The sequence below is a fragment of the Bacillus rossius genome, chromosome 16, assembly GCF_032445375.1.
Source record: "Bacillus rossius redtenbacheri isolate Brsri chromosome 16, Brsri_v3, whole genome shotgun sequence".
Classification (NCBI taxonomy): Eukaryota; Metazoa; Arthropoda; class Insecta; order Phasmatodea; family Bacillidae; genus Bacillus; species Bacillus rossius.
Genome location: NC_086343.1, coordinates 33,266,330 through 33,280,042, shown reverse-complemented (window position 1 = coordinate 33,280,042; position 13,713 = coordinate 33,266,330). Strand labels below are relative to the sequence as shown.

Here is a 13,713-nt window from a genome sequence, read left to right as displayed (position 1 = left end):
TTGATAGTGTATATGATACGGTTATGAATTATTAAAAATTCTACCCTTGTTTTTTTTTCAACCCCTTGCAGCAATGGCTCATATTATCAAACATTGTTTCAGCCAAAAGTTTGAGATAAAAATTATAATATTTACAAATAATTTTAATGGATTCGATGGTGTGCCTACGACAAAAGAAGCATAAATTCAGAAAAATAATTGAAGTACAAAATAAAACTGTGTGGTAATATCTGACGGTAGTGTAACCCATGGTTGGTGCTGGAGCTAGACGCCAGGTGGGTGCCGGTCAGGCAGCGTGGTCGGCCGCAGGTGTTCCGGAAGCCGGAGCTGGACGGATTCTTCGACCAGCTGGTCAGCTACCAGGTGCTGATGGACCTGCTGCTGATCAACCACAAGTACAAGGAGGTGCTGGAGGTGTTCGAGGCCGTGACGGAGAAGCAGCTGCAGAACGCCCGCTACCCTCGCAACGTGACGCTGCTCGCCTTCGCCGCCTGCTACAAGATGGTGAGGAGTCTGTCCACGTTGCCATTCACTTTACCCTCTTTTATCGCATCATCGTCGCACCCATATTGTTGCAAGCTTACTGTAATGCAGGGCTGTGAAATGATAACAACATTGCTCAGTGTAATATTTACTGGGCATCTCTGTGCACAGTCACACGCAGAGCCTTCAAGCACACTGTCCCCTCGCGAGCTCTGCGGCTCCCGCTTCACGGCACCCCTCTGTCCGCTACCCTTCAAAACCGGTTTCAATCCTCCCCTGCCTGACCCTCTTCTACCAGTACAGTCTGTCCATCACCATTATTGATACTCAACATCAAACATTCTCCGCCCCCTTGAAACCTTTGGTTTCAAATTTAAAATGCTAAGTACACACAATTTGTTGAGAACAAACTCACAAAAACTAGTCTGTAGGTAAAATCACAAGTTTTTGAACAGGTCGCTTCAAGATGCCACTGGAAGTTTTTACATTCACCACCCTTACTACACCATCAGTTCCAGGAAATGTCTCCTGGACAACTGCTAGTCGCCATCCAAGAGGAGGCATGTTGTCTTCCTTGACAAGGCCCACCATTCCTGACTGAATGTTGGCATTCTTAGACTGCCATTTACTTCTTTGTTGTAGCGAGTTCAGATAGTCTTTAGACCAATGGGTCCACAACTGTTGAGATAACCTTTGAACATGTTGCCACCTGGATAGCTGCTTCATTGGTAAGTCAGACACATCAGGCTCAGGAAAGGACATGAGTGGACAACCAATTAGGAAATGTCCAGGACTAAGGTAACTAGGGTCATTAGGGTCGTCGCACAACACTGTCAGTGGCCTGGAATTGAGACATGCCTCTATTTGAGCGAGCAATGTGGTCAGCTCTTCAAAGGTAAGAAGGGATTTTCCTGCCACCCTTCTCAAATGATGCTTCAATGATCGCACTCCAGCCTCCCATAGCCCACCAAAATGAGGGGAACTTGGGGGAATAAAGTGCCATGTGATACCCTCTGATGATGCAAACCCATGTAGCATTTGGCTGGATTCATCATTAAAGAAAAGTTTCCGAAGTTGTTGTAGTTCCTTGTTAGCACCAACAAAGTTGGTAGCATTGTCACTATAAAGATTTAACACCTTGCCTCGGCGAGCTATAAACCGCCGGAGTGCCGCAATAAGCCTCTGACGTAAAAGAACTGACCAGTTCTAAATGGATTGCTTTTGTTGCCAAGCAGACAAAAACAGCTATGTAGCACTTGACCACAGATTTGCTCCTGACACTATCAGATTTAACTGCCAGGGGTCCTGCATAGTCAATACCAGTGTTCAGAAATGCACGAGCAGACCGAACCCTTGCTGCTGGTAATTGGCCCATCAGTTGTTGGGTAACAACTCCCTTCAGTTTTGAACATGTCACACACTTGTGGATGACAGAGCGCACATTTTGACGAATTTTTGGTATCCAGAACTCCTGGCGCAATGATGCTATCAAAAGTTGAGGCCCCGTATGTAGCAGACGTTTGTGTTCAGCTGTAATTATGAGTCTTGTAATGTGGTGTTTGGGTGGCAGGATAAGTTGGTGCTTGTTACCGAAAGGCAGCTCCGAATGATGTAAACGTCCACCCACACGTAAGCACCCCTTTGTGTCAATGAAGATATTCAAGTCCTTTAACTCACTTTTAGAGTTGACTACATTAATTTCCTTTAAGTCATTTATTTCCTTTAGAAACTCCTCATGTTGTGCAATTTTGATGCAGGTTTGCAAAGATTTCTGTAACTCTTCAGCTGTCAAGAAGCCTGTCTTTTGGTTCACTGTATGTCTTGCATTGTATGCAAATCTTTGGACGTATGCAATTACTCTTTTCAGTCTAGCTAGTGAGGAAAAGTCTCTCAGAATGTTTTGAAAACAGTTCATGGTTGGTTTTGTTGCCATTGCAGAGATCACTGGCATTCGTTGTTCTGGAGTATTTTTGTCTTGATCCTTGCTGGCTGTACAGGGCCAAGCATCTGGTTGCTGCAGAAGCCATGATGGACCATGCCACCACAGATGTAAGTGATGCAATGTCTCTGGATCAACTCCTCTAGAGATTAAGTCAGCAGGGTTGTCTTGCGATCTACATGTCTCCATTGACATCCATTGGTTAAATCCTGAATATGTTCTACTCTGTTTGCAACAAATGATTTCCATCTTGCAGCTGGTGAGTCTAACCAGGACAGGACAATTGTGGAATCCGACCAAAGTGTGATACTGGAAACACTGAGTTCTAGAACTGGCAATGTCCTGCTTAAAAGGTCTGCAAGTAGTACTGCACCACATAATTCCAATCGAGGAAGAGTTGTGTGTTTAACTGGAGCAACCCGAGATTTGGAAACCAGTAACTTCACTGCCACATTACCACAACTGGAAACAGATCTTAGGTACAGACAGGCCCCATATGCTTGTTCGCTGGCATCTGAGAACCCATGAACTTGCACATCACAGTTTATACCACTGACAAGTACGTGTCTATCGATTTCGATGTCTCTGACAGCTGCTAGTCTCATATAGAGCCTTTGCCACTGCAATGTAAATTCTGGTGGAATGATTTCATCCCAACCTAACTGGAGGGACCAAAGTTTTTGTAGAAATATCTTGAAACAAATGACCACTGGACTAATCAGTCCCAAAGGATCAAATATGGATGAAACTGCTGAAGATATCATGCGCTTTGTTGTACCACTTAACTGATCATGTGTTCTCATAGCTGGTCCTTTATTATTCGTTGCTACATGAAATGTGTCAGTCACTGGCTGCCACAATAGACCAAGAGTTCTTACTTCATCTGAAGTTTCAAATGAGTGCAGTGCTTGATTTTCTCTGTACTCTGGTGAAATTGCTTCTAGAACAGCTGGGTGATTAGAACAAAATTTTCTCGAGGGAAAGCCACCAGAGTTAAGAAGTTTGATCAGTTGATCTTGTATGCTAAGTGCCTCTTCTACTGTGTTAGCCCCACAGAGTACATCATCTACATAAAAATCCCTCTTTAATATTTCTGCTGCTTTAGGGTACTGGTGACATTCATCTACAGCAAGCTGCTGCAGGCACCTTGTAGCCAAAAATGGCGCAGAAGCTGTGCCATAAGTTACAGTTTGAAGCTCATAGATCTTGACTAGATCATCTGGAGATATTCTCCATAAGATTCGCTGAAGTCTGGTGTCATTAGGATGAATGTTGATCTGTCTATACATTTTTTCAATATCTGCTGTAAAGGCTATTGCATGTGTTCTGAATCTCACGATTATTGAATACAAGTCCTGCTGTATGGTTGCACCAACCAGAAGTGTATCATTGAGGGATACACCTGTTGTGGTTTTTGCAGATGCATCGAAAACTACCCGTGTTTTTGTTGTTGAACTTGATGCCTTTACCACTGCATGATGGGGAAGATAATATGCCATATTTTCATTTCTACTCGTATCCTTTATTTCTGACATGTGCCCTAACATCTCATACTCCTCCATAAATTTATTGTATTCAGTACGAAGTTCTGGTTGCTTGTGTAAACGATGTTCCAATTGCTGCAACCTTCTAAGTGCATGATCATGCGAGTCACCCAATTTAAGTTCATCTTGACAACGTGGTAATCTGACTGTGTACCTGCCATTGGAGTCCCTAGTGATGTGGTTTATGAAGTGCTCCTCACACTGAATTTCTTCCTTTGAGCCTAGTGCTTGATTAACTTCTTCTATTTCCCAAAATTTTTGAAGTCTCCTGTCCAGTGTTAAGTCACATCTGGAAAGGAAAGACTTAGAATGTGAAGATGGAACCTTTGTGTTATGTGATTTAACACGTCCAGATAGGATGTAACCTAGCTCTGTGTTTTGAAGTACTGGATAATAACCTGTCCTGGTTCTTTTATCCCCCTTTAACAAATGACAGAAAAGCTCAGCTCCAATCAGAAGATCAATTCTTCCTGGCTGATCAAACTTATCATCGGCTAGCACAACATCATGAGGAATGTTCCAGCCTTGGGTGTCTATGGATACTGCTGGAACATTGTCAGTTATTTTTTGCAGTATTGCACAGTTGAGATTTGTCCTAAAGTTGCTAGTGTTAGAATGCAGCTCAATGTTTACACTATGAGTTGCTTGAGCCAGGACATTACCGATTCCATGTATGGGCATTCTGTCGTATGACCGCCGTAGATTAAGTAACTTGGCTAATGAATCTGTTATGAAGTTGCTTTGTGATGCTGAGTCAAGTAGGGCACGGCACAGGTGCAGCTTTCCTGAACTGTCGCATACCTTAACTATGGCTGTTGACAGTAAAACATGAGTGGTACTTCTGATTTTCAAGCTACAATAACTTGCTGTTGAGCCCCTTAGGCTATTTGCATTGCCAATGCCAGATTCTTGTGTTGATGCAGTGCTGTTCTCTAGGTATGATATTTTATTGTTATGATTCTGGCGGGTTTCTTGATTTTCTCGATGTAGCAGTGTGTGGTGCCTTTTTGTGCATTTTCCACAATGGCCAGACCAACATTTTGCTTCATGATGAGATGCCTTGCATATTCGTATCTCTCTTCTACACTGGCTTCTGCGAATGAACTACATTTGTAAAGTGAATGATTCTGATTACAGAATGGGCAATTATCAGTGTTAGTTGCCACAAAAATATTAGTATTTCTAGAAGTGCTAGCATACTTGATTTTGGAATCATTTGAAGTGACACTGGAGGCATTATTGAACCTTGCATTTTGACTTGACTGAATAAGTTCCAGTGCCTGGCATCGCTTTTCCAGAAATCCCAACAGTCTCTCAAGGGAAGGAAATTCACAAGATGCAGTTTCGTGTTCCCACTCCCTTCTTGTATTGATATCTGTATGATCAAGCAATATATGTATGAGCAGGGTTTCATGAAGTGGTGTGTCAGTCTTGAGACTAGTTATAGCATTTAGATTATGCCTGACATGGCTAACGAGCTGTCGTAATTGTGGTCCTGACTCTTTGGTTACTTTTGGTGGTGTTAACAGTTCGGTTACATATTTGGCCACAATAAGCTTGGGATTGTTATAACGCTGGTTTAGTAACTGCCATGCCACTTGAAAGTTTTCGTCGGAAATAGTCAAATTTTGCACCATTTCAAGTGCTTCACCTTTCAATGAAGAAATCAAGTAGTGAAGTTTCTGTACTTCTGGGAGAGATTTATTGCCAACGATCAAACCCTTGAATGTGTCCCTGAATTGTACCCATGTTGCAAAATCACCAGAAAATGTAGGCAGATTGACTGCAGGGAGATGTAAATAATTTGGTTTGCCATGGGTAGATTTATCTGTTGAACTGAGTGTCATAAATGTTTCTAAGTGGGCCTTAACATGATAAAACATAGCTTCAAATTCCGCTCTGTGTTCACTATGGTCAGTTTCTTCATCATCCAATTCCAATTTTAATTGTACATCGTCAAACCGTGACCATAAGTCGGGAAGTGCCTGTAATCTACTTAGAATCTCACCAATGTTCTGAGATTCACTGTAATTGGATGCAAAGGTTTGCATACGAGTCAATGAACCCTTGTACACAGCGCGTTGTTTCTTAAGTCGTTTGCACTGATCCTCATCCATGGTCGAAAATCGACATACAATATACAATGGATATGAGTAGAAGGATTAGTAGGGACAAGGGAGGCCTGTCATGATGTCTGACTAACCTGTCTCTGTTCAATGTTGAACCTGAAGAACCCCTGTAGTAGTCCAAATTATACTTCGTCTGCTGGCATTTGCACTCTATTGCTGGGAATACTTGTCGCGGATGAAAGCTAGTTCAGATGCGCGCGTAGTTGCGTTTTTACGGCTCGTGCCTCGCCGGAAACATGCGCGGACGCGACCGGGAATGATTGCGATGACGTAACACGGGAAGCTCCCAAACTGCACCAAGTCTCTTACACAAACACAATGACTGTTCGTTACATTTGTATAAATTACGCCACTGTATTGTTAGTCGTGTTTTCATAGTGCGCGGAACCGGTAAACACTCACTTGTCGTACCGATCCGGCCCGGAGGACCAAAATGTTGCAAGCTTACTGTAATGCAGGGCTGTGAAATGATAACAACATTGCTCAGTGTAATATTTACTGGGCATCTCTGTGCACAGTCACACGCAGAGCCTTCAAGCACACTGTCCCCTCGAAAGCTCTGCGGCTCCCGCTTCACGGCACCCCTCTGTCCGCTACCCTTCAAAACCGGTTTCAATCCTCCCCTGCCTGACCCTCTTCTACCAGTACAGTCTGTCCATCACCATTATTGATTGCACTATTAGATTCTGATAGATTTGTGTGGTTATTTTTTCCGTATAAAACGATGTATTTTAAAATAGAAATCTAATATTTATTCGGAAATTACCTCTTACTTATTTGATTAACGGAAATATGTAGTTGTCCGATGTGTAAATTTTCTTTTAAAAAATGTTTTTAAACGTTATAACGTTCATCTTTTCGTCTGCGTCGCCGCGGTGTACCGCTTACAAAAATGTAGCCAGCGCTCATTGCAATCATTACTGTTTGGTTACATTGCTTCCCGTATAGAGCGCGCACACGCAGCCGAATATCGATATCTCGCAGAGTGCATGCAGCGTGCGCTCTCTGTCGAGTGCCGAGTTAACTACATCTGATAGCCCGCACTCTTTTGTGGTGTGTGTACGGCGATAGTTACGCGTTCGTTCGGCTTGCATTTGTTCACAGATTTTATTTTTCTATTTGAAATTGAAAGGTTTTTGTTGCATGACTTATTCATTTAAATTGTTTGGCTTGCTCTTTTATACTTCACGTTTTAAATAAACGTTTTTTCCATGAATTGGTTATGTTTTTATGAATAACTTTATCTAACAAAAAATTTTTTTTCCCGCATAATCGTCGCACCCCTACTTTTCAGACTTGATTTTAGAATAAAAAGTGCAACGATTATCCGAGAAAACACTGTATTTGGAGCTTCGGTTGTGCTGCAAAGCTTTGCGTCTGATTCTGATGTGAAGCTTCGCATTGTTTCAAAGCTTTGAAACATTGGAAGCCTAAGATTCGCTCTTGAAAATATTTAGTTTTCATTGTGTTCTGTTGTATATGTTACGCTTGAATAAAGTTGGTTATTCAAAAAAAAAAGAATGGCGCTCCGTTTGATTTTATGAGCCCTCAGTATTTATATTAGTGGTGCACCGATATGACTTTACCGATTACCGATTCGATTACCGATAATGAGAGCAATAATCGGCAGATACCGATTCAGTTTGACGTCGTACCTCCTCTTTATTAAACAAAAAACCCGGGTCACAATCCTGTCCGCGGCGCAACACTCCAGCCATGGCCCTGGTAGTGCCACCACTCATCACCAGGTGGCAGTTGTAAATATAAAGAGACAATGTATTATAGTTATTTTATATATGTTATTATTGTAAATATTAAGGTAGATTATTAAGTGTATATTGGAAGTATGTTTTGTAGATGTGGAAATAATATTGTAAAATGCAAAAGATCAAAAGAGACAGAAATATGTAAAACTTTAACACAAATGGTTCTAGAAGAAACTTGCATATATTGTGCGGGCTAACAAGCCTAGACAGCTCTCCTCTCCCAGCCAATCTGGGAGAAGAAACACTGTTGTAAGCTCTCCTCTCCCAGCCAACCTGGGAGAATAAATATTGACACAGGTAAAAGTGGTATTAATGGCTTGCCTTCCTCACCTTCCTATCCTCAGCTAGCGACTCTTCGTGAGACCGCGGGCTTCCTTCTCTCTCTCTCTCATTCTACCTCTGTCCCATTCTCCTCAGCTAGTGACTCTTAGTGAGACCGCGGGCTTCCTTCTCTCTCTCTCTCTCTCATTCTACCTCTCTCTGCCCACCCATCCGCTAGCGACTCTTCGTGAGACCGCGGGCATCCCTCTCTTCTACACCCAATCTTCCTGCTAGCTACTCCTTGTCAGCACGTCCTCGGTCAGCTGCACTGGGCCGAACGGTCCACTCCCGCCTCAGAGTGTGAGGCTGCTCTACCCAAGAGCTGGCGCCGGGCAAACAACACAACAACTGAACGACCGAGCGACGTCCACCCCGTCTCCACATCTTCACCAGAGACGAGGCCGCGACAAGTTACCGATTATAATGAAATTAAGTGTAATAATGCACACAAAAATTTTTATTCCCATGTGAATGTAATAACAAGATTAGGTAAAATCGAGAATACAATTATAATAACAGTATAAAAATATATAAAATACACTATTAAGTCATTGCAAAATGTAAATTAAATTAAATTAACTTCTATTTATATTTGTTATTGTAAACAACTTGAACTACAGTCTAACAATTGTAATTTACAATGGGTAAGTTTTTGTTGCGGAAAACTAGCATTATTATTGACTATCACATAAGGTTGCATCAAGAAATTACCGTTTAGCAATGTAAACATGCTGCTTTATTTTGTTCACTTGAGTTTATAGAAAAATGTTTCCACACTTCACTTTTTTTCTCCCTACTCGCCATCTCACTATAATTATATAAAAATGACTAATAACCAATACTAGCACATGTGATTTTATTAATGTTGACTGAATATATAAAATTATAAATACTTTTTCACTTTTCACGTCATACAAATAACAAACGGATAATGTTACTAAAGACGCCCATAACGAGTTTGTAAAATGCAGTGATAAAAACTATAGCCCGTCCCACTCTTTGATTGCAGTACACGGCTTATGGCGCGCGCTGTTGCCAAATCTCTAACACATTACGAATTTCAGGAGATGTGTGTCTTTGTAATTCAGATCGAACAAGAAGCATTTTAAGAAAACATATCGTAATTTATAATACTTTATACTATTACACAAATAAATTTGTAATAATGCCACTTTTATGTAAATTTCAAATAAAAACTACCTATTGTAGACAAAAATTTCTTATAGTTTTCTTTTATGTTATAAAAATCCCATATATATATATATATATATCATTTTCATGGACGCGATAGATGCCATATTTTTGGACAAGTCATGTCCAAAATGATAAATAAAATACGGTAATGGAAATTCTCGGTCGAGTAAGTTATGGGAAAAATCCGAACAATTGGGTCAAAATGGGGAAGATTTTTTGAAAAACAAAAAAAATTGCAACAACTCCCATAATATGAATAATATCGCATCCGTTTTAACGTATGATAACTCGGAGTACCTAATGCCAAAAAATGTTTTCGAAATAAATTTTTGATACGACCAGCCATAACTGCATGGGTTCGAAAAATATTTTCACCGGACAAAAAAAACGTAACTGCCTTAGTAGACACCTTATCAAATCTGTTTAAAATGTTTGTAAATATCATAATTATTTTCCAAAACTTTGTCTAAAACAATGTTTGATAAGATGCTTGGTGTTGAGAAGGATAGAAAAATAATTCAAAATTTTGTACCATGATTGCTATTAAATTCCTCCGAATTTATTTAATACATTTTACATATTATGTTCAAGATTCGATTAAAATATTTTTGTAACAACCATTACTGCAAGGGGAAGAAGAAAATATGGGTGTAAGGATATAAAAATCCCGTTTTGTTCTAATGTAAAGAAATATAATCATCAAAATCTTCCTGCGCCTTTAGACTGTGCCGATAAGGAATTTTTTTTTAACTTTAACTTACAACAAGAATCTGTTCACACACATTTAATTCATGGGAATTTATACGATAAATGTAACGTTAACTTGATTAAGAAATTAATATCATCACATACCTTTTAATCACTATCGCTACCGCTGACCAATGTTGATACCCCTTCCATAAGAGTAGAACAGAGCTGACCAGAAGAATGGTAAGCTTCCTTAATTGCATTGCACACACTCATATTTTTTGAAAAATACTCAAATACATTCAACACAACTTGTGCTCCCTCCCACGTAGCCTACCGATATAATTTATTTTCGGTGTTCTATCTTCCATATTTTATATGTACGTAATAAAAATAAATGTAGAAAATAATATCACGTATGTTAAATTTGTCAAAATTAGAACTGTAACGAGTCACTGGACACAACGCGTTGCTTCGTCGCGAGACGCGATACTAACTGGCAGGCTGGTTTTCAGAAATGCGTGTCTAAGGAAATACATGGTTGACTAAGGAAGCCATGTATTTGAAATTGCTTGCACACGACCCTGTTTCCTCTTACGACGGCAGCTTGTGAGAGAAACCTCTATTGCAGCGCGCTCTTGTACTGATAAGACACATCTTTAACAGCTATTTCCTCGGAAACAGTAGACGCAATTGAGATCGAGCTGCTTTTAAAAACTAATTCAATTCATTGTGAACATTTTTCACGCTTTCGTCCCCCATCTATCTTCAATAGAAAAAAGGTTTTCCGCTGGTAAACTTTTTGATGTGTCAGTTTGTGAGAAAATGCATTTCAATATATTAAAAAAATTATTTAAGTGAAACCTGTACAGTTTTTGTCTTAACATTTGTTCGGTGGCGTCCTAAGGCATTAATTTATTATTAAAAAAAATCTGAATGAAATACACATGTAGGTTGTTTTTTTTTTTTTTTTATGTGAAACATCTCGGAATACTTCTAAACAGTTTGCAGTGAATAATTTATGTTTTTTATTTTTTCAGACACTTAAAATATTGTAAAGTATTCAAAATAAGCATTGCCTGGTGCGCATTTTGATGCTATACAATATGAAAAAAAGCTTGGTCCAAAAATTAAAATTTTAGTTTAGTTTGATGTTTGGCAACAACGCACGAAGAAACAAGGACAGCGTTAACGGTAATCGGCGTGTGTTAGAGAGAGAGAATGCGCCCATTTACTTCCACACTGCAATTTAAGAGTGGGATGCTCTATAGAAGGTATCGGAACCACGATTTTGAACCGCTACTACGACTCGAAAAGATCGATTGTCATAGAATCCATTGCAACTGTTTGTGGTATTTTGATTGTGTGCCATATATTTTACGTCTCTGGCTATAGGTAATGTACAAGGCCACTAAACAAAAGACTAAATTTAAATAAACGTGTAGGAAAAATGTATTTTATTGTTCGAGGCAATGAGATTTATTAAACTTAACGAAATATCTGTAATTATGATATGACAGAGTTAGATGAATTTTGTCATATATACAAATATTACCATATTTCATCCTAAAAATTGTGTAACAAAATATTACACGGTAAAAACCTACTTAATTACGCCGGGACGTAAATAATCGGCAATGTAATCGTTAAGATAATCGCAGATTACGATTAATCGGTAAGTACCCATAATCGCCGATTACGATTCATCGGTATCCGCATCGGTGCACCACTAATTAATATTATGCATGGTTGTTTTATAATATTTTATTGAATGATGTTATCCATAGGACGCTTTTGGTTAGTCACTTAATCAGTTGAGACATTACAAATGTTAAACTTTTTTTTCCCCCCACTTCAGTCCTGTATTTTATAAGATAAGTGTAATACAGCTTTGCCGAGAACGATATTTTAAATTTAATTAAACTTCATGAATATTTAAAAAATTTGATATTTGATTTGTATCAAAAAACTAGTATTCGCACAGGCCTACTTTAGTATTCAAACAATTTTATACGCATGAAAAATATTCAGGGTGTCCATAGCTACCTCGTAAACTAGTTTTAGGACTTTTTTTTATATATATTAGGGATGGGCATGTCGATTCTTTGGTGCTTTGATTCCACCGATTCTACCTGGAATCTAGCGACCCGCCCGGCTTCACGCGGGTGCAATGCTGATACTAATACAGAAACGCGTGCGATCGCTGCTAATCATAAAGTGCTGTAGGGTGAAGCGCGGCCTTCAACGCACTATTTATAGGCACGCGCTGTCGGCCCCCCGGCCGGTACCGCCGCAACCGCTATGTCCCTACATTTTAAATCTGTAATATCTTCAAAAATATTCATTTAAATTACATGCTGTAAAGGGCCATATTGATCTATATGAAATGCACAATGTATATAAGGTACTTAATTGGATAAGGATTAATGCTATATTGTTTAAAATCGCTTCATAAATAAGCCATTATTTCTGTTAAAAAGTAAAGGATTATTGTGGGTTGGTTATCCCTAAGAGATAGACATATACCATCACTGACTTTTTTGTAGACCTTTTTAAGGTGTACAATATTGTAGTACATTATTTTGATCTATCTCGTAGAGTTCAACCAGCGTTTGCAATGTAAGCGCAAAAAAATGTGTTTATTTACATCACATTAGAAAACTGTAAAATTATCAGTGTTTCTCTACTATATTATGCATGTATGTATTATACATATAAACTATAAAACTTCCTCTTGAATCACTCTAGCTATTAAAAAAAAAAACGCATCACAATCCATTGCGTAGTTTAAAAGATCTAAGCATACATAGGGACAGACAGCGGGAAGCAACTTTGTTTTATACTACATATGTAGTGATTTACTTAATATATTTATTAAAAGAAAAATATTTTGGAAATGGTATTGGAATAAGTAAAAAAAATAAACATAAATAACCCTAATAAACTTTTGCCTTTGTCAATTTTTTTATTTACCGTATTTACCCGATTGCAAGACGACTCGAATGCAAGACGAGGTCAACTTTTTAACCTTTATAAACCAGAAAATAGTATATAACAAGCTATAAATAAACATTTTACCGCCACCGTCGCACGTTTGCTTCGGATATGCCAAAACGTCTTGATGCAGCACTGTTGTTGTTTTCTTCTGCATATTTTACCACAATGAGCTTAAAATTTGCATCGTGATATGTTCGAGAGCCTTTCTTTATAAAAGAACTTGAAGTTCCTCGCCTTTCAACACTATCCATTTTAGGTTCCCGCAATTAACCGCATTTGTTTATTAACGAAAATAAACAATTTCATTTACATAGAATAACATTTTTAAAACGTATACAACACTTTGGGTTACTAAAATTGTTACAGCGCTCGCAACATAGTGGAGATATCATGTACTACAAATTTCAGCATGAGAAATGACCTGGTTTACCAACTCCCGTCTAGGTTTTACGTCTTCTTTCGTGCATACTTTATCTATGGCGTGAGCGCAAATAAACAAAGCATGGCGACTAGTACCGTAGATGTTTTTTATAATCTTTTTGCGTACAAATTAGCTTTAAATTTTACTGTATTTTTCATTAAATGATTATAATGTTAATAGTTATTTATTGCCTGTACCCATAAAAGTAATTTCACATTGTATTAGCCTAAAA

General features: G+C 38.9%; 1 protein-coding gene across 7 annotated transcripts in view; it reads left to right on the top strand.

Moving 5' to 3' along the window:
- Positions 1-13,713, top strand: part of LOC134540156 (pentatricopeptide repeat-containing protein 2, mitochondrial-like) — a 60,528-nt gene that overhangs the window by 28,823 nt on the left and 17,992 nt on the right. For all 7 annotated transcript variants that reach the window (XM_063382697.1, XM_063382694.1, XM_063382696.1 and 4 more), the window contains exon 4: positions 310-504. In XM_063382697.1, the coding sequence (XP_063238767.1) occupies positions 310-504 (195 nt within the window). The remainder of the gene's footprint in view (positions 1-309; positions 505-13,713) is intronic.